Genomic DNA, 21,086 nt, shown 5'->3' with positions numbered 1-21,086 from the left:
GGGCTCCCTGCTCCGCGGGAAGCCTGCTTCTCCCTTTCCCACTCCCCCTGCTTGTGTTCCCTCTTTCACTGTGCCTCTCTCTGTCAAATAAATAAATAAAATCTTTAAAAAAAAGATTAAAGTGGCATTTCTTTTTTTTTTTTTTAAAGATTTTATTTATTTATTTGACAGAGAGAGAATGAGAGACAGAGAGCATGAGAGGGAGGAGGGTCCGAGGGAGAAGCAGACTCCCCGCCGAGCAGGGAGCCCGATGCGGGACTCGATCCCGGGACTCCAGGATCATGACCTGAGCCGAAGGCAGTCGCTTAACCAACTGAGCCACCCAGGCGCCCCTAAAGTGGCATTTCTTAATACGTGTTTTTTTTCTGCTACCCTTCAGGAAGGTGAAATTGTTGAAGTGGATGAAGAAACAGCAGCTATCTTGAAGAATTCACGATTCACCCAGAATTTTCTGATCAGACCAGTTGGAGAGAAGCTGCCAGCATGTAGTGGCTGTTCTGCTTTAGGATCAAAGGTTTGTTTGGCTTTCAGTCCCTGCCTTGCCACTGACTGCTAAAACAAGAAACAAATCGTTATTGTTTTAGTTGGCCACTATAAATAATTTCTAGCCATATTTGTACCTACAAAATGATTTGAATTAATTTCATAACTTTATTTTTCCAATCTGGATATTAAGTCAGAGACTCTTAACTTGGTGCACCCATGAATGGACTTCAGGGCATCCATGAATCCCTTAAAATTATATATGTGTATGTGTATTTTCTCAAGAAAGTATCTATTACTTTCATCAGATTCTTAAAGGAGTCCAGATACAAAAAAGGTTAAGAGTTACCTTGGAAAAAATTACTCAAATATTCAAATAATTATTTGAATAATTTTTTTTTTTAAAGATTTTATTTATTTGCGAGAGAGAGTGAGCGAGAGAGAGAGTGAGCGAGAGAGAGAGTTAAAGAGAGGGAGAGCACAAGCTGGGGGGCGGGGGGGAGGGGCAGAGAGAGAAGCGGAGTCTCTGCTAAGCAGGGAGCCCGATGTGGGGCTTGATCCCAGGAACCTGGGATCATGACCTGAGCCGAAGGCAGATGCTTAACCGACTGAGCCACCCAGGTACCCCTCAAACATTTGTAAGTCTTAATTGAGATAGTCAAATTGCCCTACAAAAAGATTGTAGAAGTCTACATGCCTACCTGCAATGTATGAGAATACCTTTTCCCTGCTGTCTTACTAATATTGGGTATTATTTTTAAAACTCTTTGCTTGTCTGATGGGCAGAAAATAATTTGTTGTTTTATTTTGCATATATTGAACCTTTTGCCTATTTATTGGCCAGTTATATTTCATCCAATGTGAACTTCCTGTATAATTCCTTTAACCATCTGCCATTAGAGTGGGATTTGCCATTTCTTTATTGCTCTATAAACGATTATCTGTTATATGTTGTGAATATTTTTTCTCAGCATGTCATCTATCTTTTTATTTGCTTATTTTTCCTGAGTAGACATTTTCAGTTTTTATGTAGTCAATTCCTTTATGGTTTCTGCCTCTTATGTTATGATTAGAAAGACCTTCTCCATGTGAACATTATGAATTTACCTCTATTTTCTTTAAAATTTTTTTAAGATTTTATTTTTAAGTAACCTCTACACCCAAGGTGGGGCTTGAACTCACAACCCCAAGACCAGGAGTTGCATCCTGCGCTGACTGAGCCAGCCAGGGGCCCCACCTATATTTTCTTTTAGTACTTTAGACATTCTGGGATAAAATTCATATAACAAAATTCACTATTTTAACCATTTTAATGTGTACAATTTAGTGACTTTGAGTATATTTACAAGGTTGGGCAGTCATCACTAGTATCTAGTTTCAGAAAACTTTCATTACCCCAAAAGAAATCCCATACTTATTAAGCAGTCATTCTGCTATCTCCCCTCCCCCTGGCCTCTGGCAATAAACTAATCTGCTTTCTGTCTCTGAATTGGCCTATGGTGGACATTATTATATAAATGGAATCATATACTATAAGGCCTTTTGTGTCTGGATTCTTTTACTTAACATAATGTTTTCAAGGTTTATCCATGTGTCAGTACTTCATTCCTTTTTATGTCTGAATAATATTCCATTGCATGGATATACCACATTTTGTTTATCCACTCATCAGTTGATAGATGATTAGGTTCTTTCTATTCCTGGCTGTTCCGAGTAGTATTGCTGTGAACATGCATGTACGCGTACTTCATGTCCTTATTTGAGTACTGGTTTTCAATTATTTTGGGTCTATACCTAGTCGTTGGATTGTTGAGTCATATAGTAATTCTACATCCAACTTTTTGAAGACCCACCAAACTGTTTTCCACAGTGGCTGCACCATTTTAAATTCCTACCAACAATGTATAGGTTTCTAATTTCTCTACATCTTTGCCAACACTGTGTTATTTTCTGTTTAGTTTTTATTGTAGTCATCCTAGTCAGTGTAAAGTACCTCATTGTGGTTTGGATTTGCATTTCCCTAATGACTAGTGATGCTAACCATCTTCTCACATGTTTGTTGACCATCTATATGTTTTCTTTGGGGAAATGTCGTTTTAGATCCTTTGCCCATTTTTTTTTTTTTTTTAAGAGAGGGAGAGAGAGGGAGGAGGGGCAGGGCGAGAGGGAAAGAGAGAACTTAAGCAGGCTCCATGCCCAGGACAGAGTCTGACATGGGGCTCAATTTTACAACCCAATGCGGGGCTCGATCCCAAGATCCTGGGATCATGACGTGAGCCAAAGGCAGATGCTTAACCAACTGAGCCACCCAGGTGCCCCTAAACCTTGTTTTTAAACAGAATTCAGTTTAGAGGTGCCTGGTTGGCTCAGTCGGTTAAGCATCTGCCTTCGGCTCAGGTCGTGATCCCAGGGTCCTAAGATGGAGCCCCACATTAGGCTCAATTTTACAACCCTGAGATCATGACCTGAGATGAAATCAAGAGTCGGACACTTAACTGACTGAGCTACCTAGGCTCTTTTGCCCATTTTTAAATTGGGTTGTCTTTTTATTGTTGAGTTGTAAGAGCTCTTTATATATTCTGGATACTACACCCTTATCAGATATATGATTTGCAAAACTTTCTCACATTCCGTATGTTGTCTTTTCACTCTGGGTAGTGTCCTTTGATGCACAAAAGTTTTTAATTTTGGTGAAGTTGAATTTTTCTTTTTTGGTTGCTTGTGCTTTGGGTGTCATAGCTAAAAATCCATTGCTTAATCCAAGGTCATGCAGATTCTTCTAGTGCTTTCATGGTTTTGCTTTTCACATTAAAATTTTTAAACCATCTGGAATTTATTTTAGCATAAATGTTGAGGTACAGTGTGACTATTTCTCCAAATATTAACTAGTTCAAATTTTCCTGTTCATTTATTATATCAATTCCCCACTGTTTTGAAAAGCTAATTTTGATCATATCTTAATTTCTTGAATGTATACCAGAGCCAGGATACCACTATATTCTAAAGTGATCGTTTTCTAAAATATTTTAGATTCATTTTTGGAATTATTCTAGTATCTGAAATATTGGTATAGCATTTCCTAAAGCATTTTATCACAGTTTATCTCCTGCCATCTCCACAGCTACCCTATGAAGAAGGCAGATGGGTAGAGAGTAGCATCCCTCTTTGTCTTTCTCTCATATATATACATATATATTTTTTATTTTATTTTTAAGATTTTATTTATTTATTTGACAGAGAGAGACACAGCGAGAGAAGGAATACAAGCAGGAGGAGTGGGTGAGGGAGAAGCAGGCTTCCCGCCGAGCAGGGAGCCCAATATGGGGCTCGATCCCAGGACCCTGGGATCATGACCTGAGCCGAAGGCAGACGCTTAAAGACTGAGCCACCTAGGCGCCTCTCTTTCTTATATATTTAATCCTTTCCCCCTATTCATGGTGTCAATTATTTTATTGATCCATTCATTAATTTATAATATTGTATTTAGAACAGGCTGAGTGATGGATTTCAAGTCTCTTTGGGCTGACAGAACTTACAGCATTCACCGAAGTCATACCAACGATGTGTCTCGAGGCACTGAACATTGGAAGCCCCGGGAAATAAGATACTGATATTACTGTGCCAGGATAGTGGCAGAGCGTGGGGTTTATGTACACAGGCCTTGCAGTCAGATAGGCTAGGTTCAGATCTTGGCTCTACCAGGCATGTGTGATCTCAGGTACATTACCTAACCTCCCTACACCCTCTGTCTCTCCATATGTAACAGGAAGGTAATAATCACTTTTTCTCCTCGGGTTGTGAGGATCAATGGGGATGATCTATGGAGAATGTTAGCCTGATGCCTGGCACATAATACACACTCAAGAAATAGAAGTAGTTACAGTTATGGATTTGTACTAATTAAGATTCTTGGTCACTTGGAACCGTGTTCTAGGATTTCTCATTCTTCCTGACACACCCTTTCTCCTGGGCCCAGAGAGTCTCTAATCTTTTGCCATGAATTTTTGCTTTCTTTTGCTTGTATTTCGTAATAACTTTGGATACATTGAGCATACATTGAGACACAAGTCACTCTCCAAAATGGTAAATTTGTAGTTGGGAAAGTTTAATTGAACACAAGAGGCAGGAATTCCGGAGCCAAAAAACCGAATGTGTTCTTGTTTGGCCACTCTTACCAGCATGAATCAAGCGCAAGCTAAATGTAGGAGCCACCTCTAGAGCCGAAGAGTGATTTACAGGTTTTACTTTATTAAATTCTTGAGACCTCTGCTATTTGTTACTCTTCTGTTTTTCTTTTCTTTCTTTCTTTTTTTTTTTTTTTAAAGATTTTATTTATTTATTTGACAGAGAGAGACATAGCGAGAGCAGGAACACAAGCAGGGGGAGTGGGAGAGGGAGAAGCAGGCTCCCCGCTGAGCAGGGAGCCCGATGCGGGGTTCGATCCCAGGACCCTGGGATCATGACCCGAGCTGAAGGCAGACGCTCAATGACTGAGCCACCCAGGTGCCCCTACTCTTCTGTTTTTCTAAGCAGATACCTTTTTGGAAAGTAGAGAAATGTGACTTTGGACCTTTCAGCCCTTGAAACCTTTCACAAATGTGTTATTGGTATTTTGAAACTCTTGGGAGTTCACTGATAACCAAACCTTGCTGGTGAGAATCAATATGTATTTTTGAAATGTTTTCATCATTCTAATTCTCCTGGAACCTGGTTTCCTGAATCCTAGTTAGAAAAGCTGTCAGCAGGTTATGGTTATAAGTAAAGGGAGTGTTTCCTCCAACCACAACACTTCCAGTGTACTCTGGTTGTAAAAAAAAAAAAAAAGTCATTAAGCGGGCTGGCTTCTGCAGAGACCCCTTCTTCCAGCCTGGCTCTCCTTGACCTCCCTTTTAGTGTGCACGCGGGGCGTGCAGGAGGGCTCTTGACCTCACATACCAATCATAACTTGCCACGTACTTGAACTGGTTTATCCCACCTGCCTCCTCTCTCATCTGCCTTGGTTCTTTCAGAGTGCTGATGTGCCCGTGTCTTTAGATCAGTTCCAAGGTTTTGAAATGGCAATCGCTGACAGTGAAGGAAGATTTAAGGAATGAAACAGCTGCGTGTCCTAGAAATATAACCTTGTGTGCTTGGAGGAGGACGTTCCTATCTTTTTTACAGAAGACCTTTCCAATAAAGGCCGAGAGCACAGTACAGGCAGGTGGCACGTGGGGGTTGCTGGTGCTCGCATCTTCCCGACACGTGCCACCAGTGAGGACTGCTGCTTCTTCCTGAGCATTGACTCAGTGAGGACTGTTTCCAAGAGCCCTTCTTTTCTTTCTTTCGTCCTCTTCTTCCTCCTGCCCTTCCTGCTCCTCCCCCCTCTCCCTCTCTTCCCCTTCTCCTCTTCCTCATTCTCTTCCTTCTTCTCTTTTAACCCTGACAAGGAAAGTGTATCTTGCTATTAAAAGAATTACATTAGGGGCACCTGGGTGGCTCAGTTGGTTGAGCGTCCGACTCTTGATCTTAGCTCAGGGATTGATCTCAGGATCGTGAGTTCAGGCCCCACATTGGGCTCCACACTGGGCATGCAGCCTCCAAAAGAAAAAAAAGAATTACATTAGTAAAACACTGCAGGATCTGAAATGATGCATGTAGGATTGTGGTATGCACTGTCTTGCTACAGTTAATAGTAGTGGTAGTAACAACATCAGCAACACTAGGAATAGTATTAGAGGACCTAGCCTTTACTGAACAGGTAAGATGTTCAAGGCACTGTGTCACTTTGTCCTCACAATAACCCTTATTATCCTCATTTTACAGATGAAGAACCTAAGACTCAGGGAGATTAATCCAAGGTCACAGAGCCCCCAGTAGGTTATTTCTGTAAAGGGAGTGGTCCATAAGACTGTCCTGAACGTAGGGTACATGCCTGTCTTGTCCTGCCTTCTATTTGCGGTGACCAAGAATCAGTAATAAGAGTGTACATTTATGTTTAATGAATTCATTATCATTATTTGAGGTGGATTGTTCATGCTCTTGATTTCCTGCCTTTGTGCCTGGTTTTTCTCTGGCCTCACTGGTGCTGCTGTTGGAGGTATCTCATTTGGAGGTGAAAGGAAGAAAAATAAAGACTGCCATCTTGTCTTCTGAAAATTCCACTCACTCTGCCCTGAGATCTTGCTGGCTGTTGTTGGCAGTCTCAGTATCTGAACATCAGCAGTTGCTAACGACGGCCCTGGTGTGTAAGACTTGCCTTCTTGTCTTGCACACATGTTTCTAGAGATGAGAGTAAGGGAAGGAAAGAAGTGTCAGCATTTTGGTATTCAGTTCCAGAAGGGTAAAAGGCACGTACAAATGGGACTCCCATAAAACAAAATGAAACAAAATCAACTTTCCTAGTTTCCAACTTTTCCCTAGGGACCACCTTTACAAAACTTGAAGTGAAGTTTACCTTGGAAGTGGTAAAAACTTGGGACGCCTGAGCGGCTCAGTCGGTTAAGTGTCTGTCTTCCGCTCAGGTCACGATCCCGGGGTCCTGGGATCAAGTCCCACATCGGGCTCCCTGCTCAGCGGGAAGCCTGCTTCTCCCTCTGCCTGCCACTCCCCCTGCTTGTGCTCTCTCCCTCTCCTGCAAATAAATAAATAAAATATTTTTTGAAAAACGAAAGAAAGTAGTAAACATTTGATTAGATGCTTCAGGATGAGACAGCCACCTTTATAGATGAATCCCAAGGATCCTGTGGAATTATAAAATTTTATCTACCTCCTAGGTAAGCCAACCTCAGTCAAACTGAAATATGAGTATTGGGGAACATCAAAACACCTTTAACTTGTCCTTTTGTTTTGGTTTGCCTTTTGACAGAGTGTAATCACAGATCCTTTCAAGCTTGCAGGAGAGTCTGACAATGCAAAGCCCGGATGTTCTTCTGATGTTGCTGGAGGCTGCTGTCTGTAATTTACAGCTGACCAGAAGAAAGGGGCAGATGGTGAAGGACTTACGTGTCTTTTAATCTCCTCTTCCCCACAGCACAGACCATAAGAAAGAATAAATGGTGAAAAGCCACTATGTTCTAGATCATTGATAAAAATAATGAATTATTTTTTAGAAGATATTAATTGAAGGTTCGTAGCAAATGACGTAAAGGCCGGTTAAGCGGGTTTTCCTCTCTTTGCTAATTCAAAGTTCTGGTGCCACCTAGTGGTCCGATGTGGAACTGAGACGCAGTCTTCGGGCTTGGCCAACGAGCAAGAAGGGCTTCAGGAGTCTCAGGAAAAACATCTTCCTTCTGACCTGCATAGCACCTTTTGGACTTTCACCGTGTTTGCTCATAAAACAAAGCTCCAACTGAAATCATGCTAATCATGCCAAAAAAATTGCAAAATCAAATTTGTTAGGAGTGCTCTTAAGATATCTTCTAAATCAAACACTTTTTTTTTGTAATTGAATGAAGAAAACAATTGAATAATGAATCTCTTTGACCTCATTAGATCCTAAAGAATGACAACATTGTGACTATCTGTAGTAAATCTTAACCGGATCAGGAAAGAGTGATAATTTTTAAAAAGAGGTAGGAGATATAAAAACAGTGGGTTTTCTTTTCCTTTATAATGTGCCCCGGTTAAACTTTTTGGAAACTAGTAGATTTAGTTCCAGCTTCCATAGTTAAAAATGAGATTGAGGACTATTTCAGGATGATGTCATCATTAGAAACGAGAACGTTATTTAATTGAAGTCCAGTTGCACTTGAAGACTTTGTCAGGGGACACAGAAAGGTGTAAGTCATATATAAGCCATGGTCCTTGTCATCAGGAGCTGATCAGTTCTTTAATAACAGCCTTTAAGCAATGAAGAGTTTTAATGAGAAAAAGCTCAACCAGTTGCTCTGACTTCAGTGCAAAATAACAAGGGGGGAGTGGCATGACCCAAGAGATTTTTTATTAGGGTTCTGAGAATATTTGTAAAACATTGGAATGGATTTTATATTCCAGACCCCTCTTTTAATAAAGCTGTTAAAAATGGAGAAATTCTCAGATTTCTGAGTGGGTTCAGCCATAGGACCTAACTTACTACTACAGAATAAGGAGAGGACTGGGTGGTATCTTTTAAGCTCTATTCATCTCTGTGACCTTGATTCTAAACAGTGTTTTCATGGTTCTAGAATTCAATATCTACTCAGCCGTAACCTACTTCAGTGACAGCATTAGTTAGACCAGTACAGGTGGGATTAAGCATACTTCACCATCCATGAGCCCAAGGTGGTCCTACTATAGGAGGAAAGGATGAAAAGAAAGGACATTCTGGTTATTTGATTTATTAGGCTTTTCTAAATTTAGAGGGAGGAGGTTTTAGGCAATCACTTGTCATTCTGAATTCTCAGTTCCCCCAAAAGATGATGAGGGATGAGTGTGAACTGGAATGTGGAAACTCGTGTTGGGCTTTTCCTAAGAATAACCTACTTTATACATTATCTTCCAACAAAATATACATCATAAGAACTGTATTTGATCTAGAATCTAGATAAAATATTAACTACATAATATAAAATAAAGTAGACATGTTCTGTTCAGAAAAAGTGCCATACGTGGTTATTTAAATATTCAAAATAGGTGAGAGACAACTAGGAGCAGACATCCCTTCTCACAGAGGATACCTCTCCTTTAAGCACGGGAAGCAGTGTGGAATAAGAAGGAGGAGGAGCAGAAGTCTGATGGCAAACTTGATGGTTCTTTTTCCACTTGGCAGTTTGGCCTCGAGAAAATTATTTAACATCTCTGTGCCTTTGTTCCCTCGTCTGCATGAAGTTCTTTGAAAGGGTGGGTGGCATATGGTTTAAATTGTTACTAGTTTGGATCTATATGGTTGCCACCAGCATGTGATGGCAGGACCAGCTGAAGACCAACTTGCTGCCAGAGCATGGTTTAAGAAGCTGCCTGTAGCTCTTTGGACAGCGGACAACTTTCCCCCCAACACTGTATTACCACCTTTGCAAATATGCAGAAAAGTTTGAAACATTGGAGTGACTGCTTATTTACCTACCACCTAGGTTACCTGTTAACTTTCATTTCATACATGTTATACTTAAAAACAGCAGAGCCAGAGAAACAGGTGCCTAATTCTTCTGTAGCTACAAACACTTTTCAGAAGATACTGGACTTATGGGGTGCCTGGCTGGCTCAGTGTGTAGAACGTACAGCTCCTCATCTCAGGGTTGTGAGTTGGAGCCCCACGGTGGGTGTAGAGCTTACATTTAAAAAAAAAAAAATAGTGGCCTTAAAGGGTTTAAGGAGCAGATTTTCTCTTAATTGATTATTGTACCAAATATAGTATTTTCAGTCCTTCATTATCATAGGGAGAGAATTTATTTAAAAATCAGCTAAGGGGCGCCTGGGGGCCCCGAGTTGGGCTCCACGCTCAGCTGGGGAGTCTGCTTTTGGATTCTCTCTCTCCCTCTGCCCCTCCCCCTGCTCATGCTCTCTTTATCTCTCTTAAATAAATAAATGGATAGATAAATAAACAAATCTTTATTAAAAAAAAAATCAGGTAAGCCTGCAGAGGCTTTTCAGCTTACCTACTGGAGGGAGCACAGCAGTAGCTTAAATAGGATCCCACCCCCACCCCCACCTCCAGCCACACATGGCTGAAAAGGGCATGGCTCTGTGCCAAGACAGCGGCAGAGCCTGCTTCTCTTATTGATTCTTGGCCTTGCCTTGGATGGCTCCTAGGAAGCAGCAAAGGGGTGACTAATTCTGCCTTATTAGATTGGGAGGTCTCCTAAGTGAGCCTGGCAAGGAATGTGAAGCTATCCATCCAATCTTTCATTTATTCACTATTATTAAGTACCTACTCTGTACCAGGCACTGTCCTAGGCCCAGATCACTAACAATCAAAGATGATGAACCCCGTGGGCCAGCAGAACCAAAACAGCTAAGCCTGTTTTCTAAATGTTGTTGGCACCTGTCCTAACTTCTGCGATTTGCCAAGTTTCTTCAACTGCACAGACAGCACAGATGAGGTCTTAACAAGGGTTCTTCCGAAGACTCTGCCGGGAGAGTCAGTAGAGGGAGATCTCACTAGATAATAAAAATGAACTCTTTTGCAAATATGGAGCTGGAATTATACAATCCTAATAGTAACCTATGACTTGAGCTTTAGTGCCTCATTCCTGTCTCTATTCAGCTGCTGACCCTGCAATTTCTGCAAGCACAGCTCCCACTGAGGTTAATGGGAGTGTTCTGTGAATGTAAGTTTTGTACTTAATCTTCTCCTGCTGCGTGAGCCTTGCTTGTCTTGGACTGATGACCGTACCAATCCCCTTCCCCAATGGGAACATGCTAGGCCCTCCTTTCATGGAGCAGAGCCATGTAGCTGTGGTATGCTCCAGGTGAGGGGAAAATCAATTTGGGACAAAAATGTTCTGCTGTAATGTTACTCCACTGCTTCATAATAATAGCACCCTGCCTCCTATACGTTGTCTAGAAGCCCGAGAGAGTAAAAGAGAACAGTATATTGATACCGTTGCCGGGGCACTGTAAGCCAGACTTGGCTCTACTAACTTTTTAACTAGGCCTATAGCCATTAACTCTCTTCTCATTTGTGGAATGAGAAGTGATGCAGGAGACCGGAAGCAGGTGTTCCTTCTCGATCTGGCTCCGCTGCCAAACTAGCTACTTGGCCGTAGGAAAATCGTGTGTCCACTTTGCGGTTCACTTTCTCCGTCCGTGAAAGAAGGGAGTTGAATTTGGTATACTCTACATTCCCTGCCAGTCTGGGAAACAGATTTATGGATCTAGAATCTGGAGAGGTCACAGTGCTTTTGAAATTGTTTGAATTCGTTGCCCACATTTATAAATCAGAAGATTTTACATAAAATATGAATTTCTACTTCTCTCGGAGAAGTAGAAATGTTGGCCCCACGAGCCTGGCATTTCTGCCCAGTTGCCACGGCCAGAGTGAAAAGGCTTCCCCTCCAGCCAGAGTGTGCCCCTTCCGTCTGCCGCCATCCCTGTCCCATCCGCTTTACTGACCCCTGTAGGCTTTTGAGTTTGTGGCCTGTTTTAGGACTAGGATGCGCACATTTTCAACAAAGTTACCAGTGAGGGCTTTATCCCCATGATCATTCAAATGATGGCAGGTCTATGGCCTCATCTAGGAATCTGACTTATATATTTAATTCATTACAAGCAGAAGCCAAGAAGGGCACGTGGAGCTTCGCAAGGATGCTCGCAGGAGGGAACCAGGGTGCCGGGGCTGCTTATGGTAATTTGACATATAACTCAGAGCCTAATTGTGTCAGGTGAGGTGATCTGGACAGTTTATTCTCTGTTCCCAGAGTTAACAAGCCTCCATCACATAACTTTCTTTGTGAATGTTAAATGAACATCCCCTGGAAAGCTAAAACCTCAAAATGTCAAGTTGCTAGGGAGGAAAGGTTTGCACAGCAAGCACAGAAGGATTTGTGCAGCTTCTAGGCTTAGTAGTTAATCTTTTATTAACTGTCCTTATTTTCTTTTTCTTATTAACCTTCTTATTTCTTTCATTTGGATCTAACTAGGGAAATGTTGTGAGGGAGGTATTTTTCTTTTTGCTTCTAAATAATGGAAGAGAAGCCCATAAAGCTGATGCAGCCCTTTAAAAATGGTGATTTCTCGAGATAATGAGGAAGAGTCATTGTGGCTATAAACCATGCCAAATGCCCCAAGTTGTGTCTTTACTGAAAATAACTCCCTTTTACCTCTTTTACAATGCTGACTTTTCTAATTTTACACAAGAGAAAACCAAGGCTGAGGATATTTACATGACTTGCATGATGGGAGTAGAACCTAAAAAGTGTTGGAACCGATGCTAGAATGAGGTCTAGTATAATCCTGTTGTGTTCTAGGGTCTGTCCTTGCTCTCCTTTTGGGCATTCCCAAATTAAAAAAAAATACAGCAATGAAAAAGGGACAATGATTACTATAAAAGTAAGGATAATGGTTACATCTAGGCTGGAGGAGAGGGGTGTGATCTAGAAGGGAGCTAGAGGGTCTTCTCAACTAGGGGGTGGTTCCTTTTATTACAAGGTGAACATAATCTTTGCCTGGGACTGTCCCAGTTTAAGCCTCAAACTAGGTGAATTATTAATAGTACCCTTTTTTCAGTCTCCAACATGTTCTGTTTTGGACGATAAATTCTGTGGTCCGCTCCTTACATTTATGTTTTATGCACTTCTCTGTAGGTTTGTTGTATGTCAATCTTTTTTTTTTTTTTTTAGAAGATTGAAAAATGTATCAGGAAGTCTCACCTATGATCAAGAATCTAGGCCAGCCTGGGAAAACTCATGTTTGCTCTACGATTCGTAATTACCGCACGAACCCCCGTGCTAACAGCTGTGATTTAGGTGTGGACTTCCAAAACAGAGGGGGTGGTGTGTCCCATTTTCTGGGGACTCCTGTGGCATGAGATAGTTATATCTGTTTTGTTTTGTTTTTTTTTTTTCCTCCTACATGTGGCTGGAAAAATGGTGTACCTTTAGTTCTAATTGTGCAGGTCAGTCAAGATAGCAGATGGGAAAGTGCTTTGTAAACCGTGGAGGTTTTTTCCACTTGGAGTGGCAAGAGTTCCTCAAATTCCTACATTGGCAGGGTCCCGGCATCACTACACTGGTGCTGTCAGTTAATCTTCCTGTAATACAGCTCTTCTACTTAAAACTTTTTATAGCTCTGAGTGCCTACAGAATGAAATCTAAATCTCTAAACTTGGCATCCAGTCCACCACAAACTGGCCTGATCAACTTTCCAACATTATTCTTGCTGTTATTCTTTATGGGCTTTAGAAGCAAATCCGACTGCATGGTGTTCCAAAAATGCTGCCCCCTTTGCTGTCTTGCTTGGTGCTTTTCTCTCCATTAGGGTCCTTTTCCCTCCTTCTCTCTCAGTCCCTTGGTCATGGACTGAATAGTTGTGTCTCTTCCCCCTGCCTCCCCCCTCCAATTCATATGTTGATGCCCTAACCCTCATAGGTGGCTGTGTTTGGGGATGGGACCTCCAAAGAAGTAATTAGGGTTAAATGAGGTCATAAAAATGGGGCCTTGATCTAATAGCATTAGTGTCCTTATAAGAGATACCAGGGAGCTCATTCTCTCTCTCCACATTCAAACTCAGAGGAAAAGCCATGTGAGGACAAAGAGGCCATCTGGAAGCCGAAGAGAGCTCTCACCAGAAACCAACCCTACACGACCTTGATCTGGGACTTCTGGTTTCCAGAACTGTGAGAAAATACATTTCTCTATTTAAGCTACCCAGTGTATGATATTATGTTATGGCAGCCCGAGCACACGAAGACACCTTTCTTGGGCTAGCTCTTACATGGGCATATCGAAAAACCTATCTATTTTTCAAGGACCAACTCAAAGACCATGAAGTCTCAATTCTCCCACTTTATTTGTACTTCTTTTTAAGATGTTTGATATTCTAACCTGCATATGTCATTATGTAGCAAATGTTTCCTAACTTCTTTACTGGTAAGATTATGGGGTAACCTCTGATTTAGTATTATAGCTCCACAATGCCTAGCACAGTGTATGGAACTTATTAGATACACAATATATAGTGAATGAATGAATGAATGAATGAGTAAAAGAGAAAGAGATGGGGGAAAGAAATAAGATATAAAACTTTAGTTAAAATTTAAAGAGGAAACAGAGAATTGAGATGTATTAATAAATGGGGAGAAATAAGTCTTTAGTAATGTTTAAAATAAAACAAATAGATATCTCAGAGGAACTAAAAATAAGAGCGGATTTTTTTTCCACTGAGGTCTGGCATATTATTTGTCTATACATGGCGGGGGGGTGGTGGTGGTGGTGTCTGACTTGTTGGAGTAGATTTCTTGCTCCAGCTTCAGAGGATGTGGAAAAAAGACCATGGGAAGGAACTCAGCTGGTATGAGAAAATTGGCATTTTATGACTGGAGTCGTAATCATAAATTCCAGCTCTAGTATCAGACCCATGCTGGTCTGAATCTCACGGGAGGGCTCAGAATTGGACATTCAGAATCCATTCTTCCCCCTGAACTCCCATTCCTACTTACCAGCCTCCTGTCAGTCTTCCTTATCAACTGCCTCTTCCTCACTCCCCAAATGTAGTTTTAAAATTAAGATCTTTGAATAGATGACATTCACATGGGTCAACATTTAAAAATTTGGAAGTGAAAAGTTTCCCTAAATCATGACCTGGGTTGAGTGTTTTAGCCACAATGATAAGGATAATCAAGCTCAGAGCCTTTCTTTTTTTTTTTTTTTTAAGATTTTATTTATTTATTTGAGAGAGAGAGAATGAGAGACAGAGCACGAGAGGGAAGAGGGCAGAGGGAGAAGCAGACCCCCTGCTGAGCAGGGAGCCCGATGCAGGACTTGATCCCGGGACTCCAGGATCATGACCTGAGCCGAAGGCAGTCGCTTAACCAACTGAGCCACCCAGGCGCCCCTCAGAGCCTTTCTTACATGTTTGTCCAAGACGGAACTGGAGGCTGGAACTGAGATGGAACAGCATTGAGAAAGAACATCCTAAAAGATTTTAGAAAATCCTACAGTTGCAGGCCTGGATAGGGGCCTGAAGCAGGGCCAACAGTGGACTTCTAGCGCAGAGACACCTTTCTCTGAGTAGCCCAGGTCAAGGGGGCAGGGGAGAAAGGAAGCGGGTGACTGTGCAGAGCAGAGGAGACCTCTTGGGGTTGCCCCATAGAAGGGTCGGGAGGGGCAGGCTCCCTGGGAAAAGAGCAGTGGCGGTGTAGGGTGCTGTCCAGCTCCTAAGTCCCCATTGTGGAGGGACCCAGAGCCTTTGGTGGGTGGGTGGGGGGCAGGGCAGTGGGAGTCTCCTTTGCACACACTTGAGTGCCTGACTGGAGACGGGATTACCGGGAAGGCCGCACCCAAGCAGCTCGGCTCATATCAAGGGAGGAAGCTTTTCTCACAACCCTATCAAAAAGCTGCTTTTGTCTTTCTCTTCCTACTCCACTGACTACATCCAGAAAATATCTAGAAAAGGAGGGAAAGAAAGCCTGAAGAAAGCTTCTAGAGAAGGTAAATGGCATTGCTGATTTGATGTGATTCCTGATTCTAGCTTCTTTTGTTTGTTTTTGGCCCACTGTTGTGACGAGTTCTCATCTGAACTAAAAGATGCCTGTGTATTTAAACCAGTGAACAACGTTGCTTCAGGGGGAACAGATTTCATTCTAGGGAAAGTCTGAGTAACTCCAGTATTTGCCCAGTTCCTGTTTTTCCTCAGAAGATCTAGTGCTTTGGCGTGATTAAAACGTTGCTGCTGCAGCACTAATTTTGAATATTTTCTAAAACCAGGCAATTTTCTAGGGGCAAAGAAAAAACTTCTCTATCAAGTTAGATCTTTATGTTGAAAAACAAAATGCATAGAGAGCTATTTGGTGTTTAACTTGCAATCTGTAAGACAATCAAACTCAAAACGACTTTTAGGTCTAGATGGAGTGATTTCCCAAATCCTGGAATCCACACACATGGGAGTTGATCCTTTGCAGCTGAAAGAGTGGAAGAGTCACTCCTCCCCTTTAGCAGCCAGTGAAGGATTCTGGCAAGAGAGGGTTAGGTAGGGAAGGTGTTTGCTAGGAAGTTCTGGCTTTACCTGAATGACTTGCCTAAGGTCAAAGTCAGGACCTACCTAGGATTAGACACCTATGGCACCCACTTAGCCATCTCAGGCCTTTTGTAGCCCTTTTCGGAGGTGAAATATTGTCAGAATTCAAAATTTTATTGTATTTGTTTTCCTCCAGATTTAAAAAGAGATCCCTAGAAACAAGTGTTGCCCTTGTCCTCCATTCACACAGATGGACAGACTTGGAAGCCCCTGGAAGTCATGACAAACCCACCAGCAGCCCCTCACTAAAGAGAGGGTGACTCTTTGAGCTAACAAGCCTCCAAACTCAAAGGAAGATCCTTCTTTCTGAGGAGTTTACTTGGCTTAGGTATCTAGATTGCTCTGTGTCCTGGGTCTACGTGAAGAATATGACACCCCCACCCTGCCCCCCAGCACCATTCAGGATAAGCATCACTTAGTGATCCCAGTGTGAATTTGGTTTGTTTTTAATTTTATTTTTATTTAATTTATTAATTTTTATTGTTTAGGTGGGAGGAGGGCAGAGAGAGAGGGAGAGAGGAAGTCTCAAGCGGGCTCCACGCCCAGTGCGTGAGTCCAACTTGAGGCTTGATCTCCCTGAGATCATGACCTGAGCCGAAATCAAGAGTCAGATGCTTAACTGACTGAGCCACCCAGGCGCCCCTGAGCTTGGTTAATTTTATATTGTAAGTTGTCCCAGTGGGTCCTTCCTTATATTTTTTGCTATGAAGTCCTGAATTTCTAACTTGTTTCTAAACTGCTGAATGCCACACTTTCCTGACCGTTCTAGCTTTCTCTGCAATGCACAGGAAATATCTGTCTATTTGGCCCGCTCTCCCCCGCACCCCTTCTCCACACTTATTTCGAAAGTGTACATTCAGCATTTGTGAGTCTTTAATGGTCTTCCCTCTTAGCTCCCTTAAACACACTCGAACTCATACTTTTTAAGAAGTTTAAAACAGTTTCATTTTCAATCAGCTGACTTAGAAGGACCGTATCCATCTTTAACCTTTGTCAGATATCCCTAAAAATCTCAACTTTTTTTGCTTCTAAACTTTGATAATGCTATTTTTATAAATGCATGCCAAGTTTGTGAATCGGGTTTTTGTCATCTGAACTTATTTTTTCAAATATAGCAGTAAGAGAACTGGGGGTGGGGGAAGGATTGCCAGAAACTGACGGGCTAGAAAATAGAGTCAGGGACATGAGTTGAAAATAATCAGAATAAAAATTCTTTCATTTCTTTAACATTCTACAAATTTTCTTTTCAACATCTACTGTTGTTCTAGGCCCTGGTGATACAGCAGTGAACAAAACTGACAAAATCCTTGTCCTCACGAAGTCAAGCTCTGATGGAAGGAGACAGATAATAAAGAAAATTAAGGACAATGAAGCAGAGATGGAGTGTAGGCAATGTTTGTGAGTTTAAAAAAAGGTGGCCTTTGGGGCGCCTGGATGGCATAGTCAGTTGAGAGTCCGACTCTTGGTTTCAGCTCAGGTGGTGGTCTCAGGGTTGTGAGATCAAGCCCCAAGATGAGCCCCACGTCAGGCTCTGTGCTCAGTGTGGAGTCTGCTTCAGATTCTCTCTCCCTCTCCCTCTGCCCCTCCCACTCGTGCTCCCTCTCTCAAATAAATAAATAAATCTTAAAAAAAAAAAAAGGTGGCCTTTGGGCAGTCTTGGAGGGGGACTGATGGGGTACACTGACATCTGGGGTAAGAGAGTCCCAGCGACAGGAAACAAATAGCAAGTGCACAGACTTCTCAGGGAGCATCCCTGAAGTGAATGAGAAACGGCTAGGAGAAACTGGCTGAAGCAGCAGGTGATGGGGTCAGAGAAATAAGGAGAGACAGCACACCCTTACGAGCCTTGTGGGCTATTGTAGGGACTGTGGCTTTTACTGTGATGAAATGGGAAGCCGGGTGAGGATTTCAAACAAAGGAACAACAGGATTTGACTTAACAAGACCACTCTGGCTGCTGGGCTGAGAAGGGAAAGAGGCAGGTGTGGAAGAGGAGGGACCCTTAAGAGGCCATTGCTATTACCCCTACCAGAAATTAATCAGAAACGTCTGACCTGTTTACAAAAAGGGAAGAAAATGTGCTTGCAGAATTGAAAAAAAAAAAAATTATATTTTGGGTGTTTAAGCTGCAACAAGAAGACCAATTTGGCAGTTACTTTGCTACAGTGCCTCCTCCAGACACAGTGGTTTGGGAGTCCTGGGGAGCTGGGTCTTCAGGGTTTTTTCCTCCTGAATTTTAAATTTTCTTTTAAAATTTTTATTAAGTAATCTCTATGCCCAATGTGGAGCTCGAACTCACAACCCTGAGATCAAGAGTCACATGCTCTATCAACTGAGCCAGCCAGGCACCCTCAGCATCTTTTTCTCCTGAGTAACCCATGGACCTAGCAGGGTTTGGTCAGTGTGATTAGTAAGCCCTGGGCAGGCGCCAGGGTGGGTCAGTTGGTTGAGTGTCAGAGCTTGATTTCGGCTCAGGTTGTGATCTCAGAGTTGTGAGATCGAGCCCAGTGTGGGGCTCTGTGCTCAGCGCAGAGTCTCCTTGTCCCTCTCCCTCTGCTCCTCCCCCTGCTCTCTCTCAAATATTTAAATAAATAAATAAATAAAATCTTTTAAAAAAGAAGCCTTTATGGGTCTCTTAGGATGTCTGCCCCCTGCCATTTCCCAAACTTGCCTGGCTGCCTGTTAGAGATACAGATTCCTGGGTCCTGTCCCTTCAGTAAACATGGAATGGGGCCCAGGGATATACACTTTCAGCAAGAATATGAGAGAAATCTTTTTAATTTATTTTATTTATTATTATTATTATTTTAAAGATTTTATTTATTTGACAGAGAGAGATGCAGCGAGAGAGGGAACACAAGCAGGGGGAGTGGGAGAGGGAGAAGCAGGCTTCCCATGGAGGAGGGAGCCTGATGCGGGCTCCATCCCAGGACCCTGGGATCATGACCTGAATAGAAGGCAGATGCTTAAAGACTGAGCCACCCGGGCGCCCCTTATTATTTTTTTTAAAGACAGAGCAAGAGTGCGAGCGAGGGGGAGGAGGCACAGAGGAAGAGGGAGAGAGAAAATCTCAAGCCGACTCCACGCCGAGCACGGAGCCCAACTTGGGGCCCCATCTCATGACCCTGAGATTATGACCTGAGCCGAAATCAAGAGTTGGATGCTTAGCCGACTGAGCCATGCAGGTGCCCCTTCTTTTTAAATTATTGGGGTAAAATCGGTATATAATATTATATAAGTTTCAGGTATACACTGTTAAATTTGATATTTGTGGAGTGTACAAAGTGATCACCACCATAAATGTAGTTACCATCAGCACCATACAAATGAGCACTTTCACCCATTTTACCCAACCCTAACCCCTCCTGCCTCTGGTAACCATAAGTATGTTCTCTGTATGTATGAGTTTGTTTTTGTTTTGTTCATTTTGTTTTTTAGATTCCACATATAAGTGAAATTGTACTGTATCTTTCTTTGTCCTGTGACTTATTTCACTTAGTATTACCCTCAACTCTATCTATATTGTCGCAATGGCAAGATTGCCTTCTTTTTTTTTTATGACCCAGTACTATTCCATTGTATTTCCATATCTTGGCTATTGTAAATAATGCTTTTATGAATATAGGGGTGTGCATATATTTTCAAATCAATGTTTTTGTATTCTTTGGCTAAATACCCAGAAAAGGAATAGTTGGGCCATATGGTAATTATATTTTTGATTTTTTTGAGGAATCCTCATCTTGTTTTCGGTGGTGTCGGCACCAAGTTGATTCCCACTAACAGTGCAGGAGGGTTCTTTCCTCCACATCCTCTCTAACACTTGTTATTTCTTGTCTTTTTGGTAATAGCCATTGTAATAGGTGTGAGGTGATATTTCATTGTGGTTTTGGTTTGCATTCCTCTGATGATTAGTGATGTTGAACATCTTTTCATGTGCCTGTTGGCCATCTTCTTTGGAAGAAATGTCTATTCAGATCATCTGCCCATTTTTTAATTGGGCTGGTTTTTGTTGTTGTTGTTGAGTTGCATGAGTTCTTTATGTTTTGGATACTAAAGCCTTATCAGGTATGTGATTTGCAAAAATTTTCTTCCATTGAGTAGGATGCCTTTTTGTTTTTTTTGGTTTCCTTCACCGTGCCAAAGCTTTTTAGTTTGTTGTAGTCCCATTTATTTATTTTTGCTTTTGTTTACCTTGCCTTTGGAGTCAGATCCAAAAAGTTTTTAAAAATCACTAAAACCAATGTCAAAGAGCTTGCCACCTTTTCTTCTCAGAATTCCATGGGTTCAGATCTTACATTAAAGTCTTTAACCCATTTTGAATTAATTTTTATGTATGGTGTAGGATAGTGGCTTAATTTCATTCATTTGTATGTAGATGTCCCGTTTTCCAACACCATTAATTGAAGAGACTGTCCTTTCCCCATTGTATACTCATGGCTCATTTGTCCTAAAATTAATTAACCATGTATGTGTGGGTTTATTTCTGGGCTCTCTATTGCATCCCATTGACCTATGTGCCTTTTTAATACCAATACCATATTGTTTTGATTACTATAGCTTTGTGGTATAGTGAGGGGGTTCTTGACTTGTAAGGTGGGGAAACTGCTTCACTGTAACCTTCCCACCTCTGGCACAGCTTTTGGGGTTTGCGGACCTGAAAAGTATTGCAGGGTGCCCACGTGGCCGGCAGGTGGCGCCATATGACCACAAAGCTGCAGAGTGAGAGCATCCCATAGCGAGAAGTGAGTCTCCAGAAGAAACCGGTCAATAGGTGCTGGTGCTACCGAGCCGCCGCTTATCTCGGGCAGAGCGGCGTGGACAAGTAGAGGTGGGTGGCGCAGCCGGCGTCCCGCTTTTCAGGCAAATGTGCATCTTAAGACCTCCCTAGTCGGCTTCTCGGACCCATGGGGCGGCCCTCTCCGCACGAACATTGAGCACTGCGGGAGCGGGCAATGCGGTGCGGCGAAAAACCGCCTA

At 42.2% G+C, this 21,086-nt stretch overlaps 1 protein-coding gene across 3 annotated transcripts in view; it reads left to right on the top strand.

The window, feature by feature from the left end:
- The window catches only part of AS3MT (arsenite methyltransferase), a 28,195-nt gene extending 12,696 nt beyond the window's left edge, over positions 1 to 15,499 (top strand). For 2 of the 3 annotated variants that reach the window (XM_081822853.1, XM_081822851.1), the window contains 2 exons: positions 380 to 514; positions 7,328 to 7,528. In XM_081822853.1, the coding sequence (XP_081678979.1) occupies positions 380 to 514; positions 7,328 to 7,420 (228 nt within the window). In that variant the 3' untranslated portion in view covers positions 7,421 to 7,528. Of the gene's footprint in view, positions 1 to 379; positions 515 to 7,327; positions 7,529 to 13,605; positions 13,712 to 15,472 lie in introns of those variants that run through there. The other variant, XM_081822852.1, reaches the window with a different exon arrangement.
- The last annotated feature ends 5,587 nt before the right edge of the window (positions 15,500 to 21,086 follow it).

This window comes from Leptonychotes weddellii, chromosome 6, assembly GCF_054177405.1.
Source record: "Leptonychotes weddellii isolate Sample4059 chromosome 6, ASM5417740v2, whole genome shotgun sequence".
Taxonomy (NCBI): Eukaryota; Metazoa; Chordata; class Mammalia; order Carnivora; family Phocidae; genus Leptonychotes; species Leptonychotes weddellii.
This window is presented reverse-complemented; position numbering and strand designations above follow the sequence as displayed.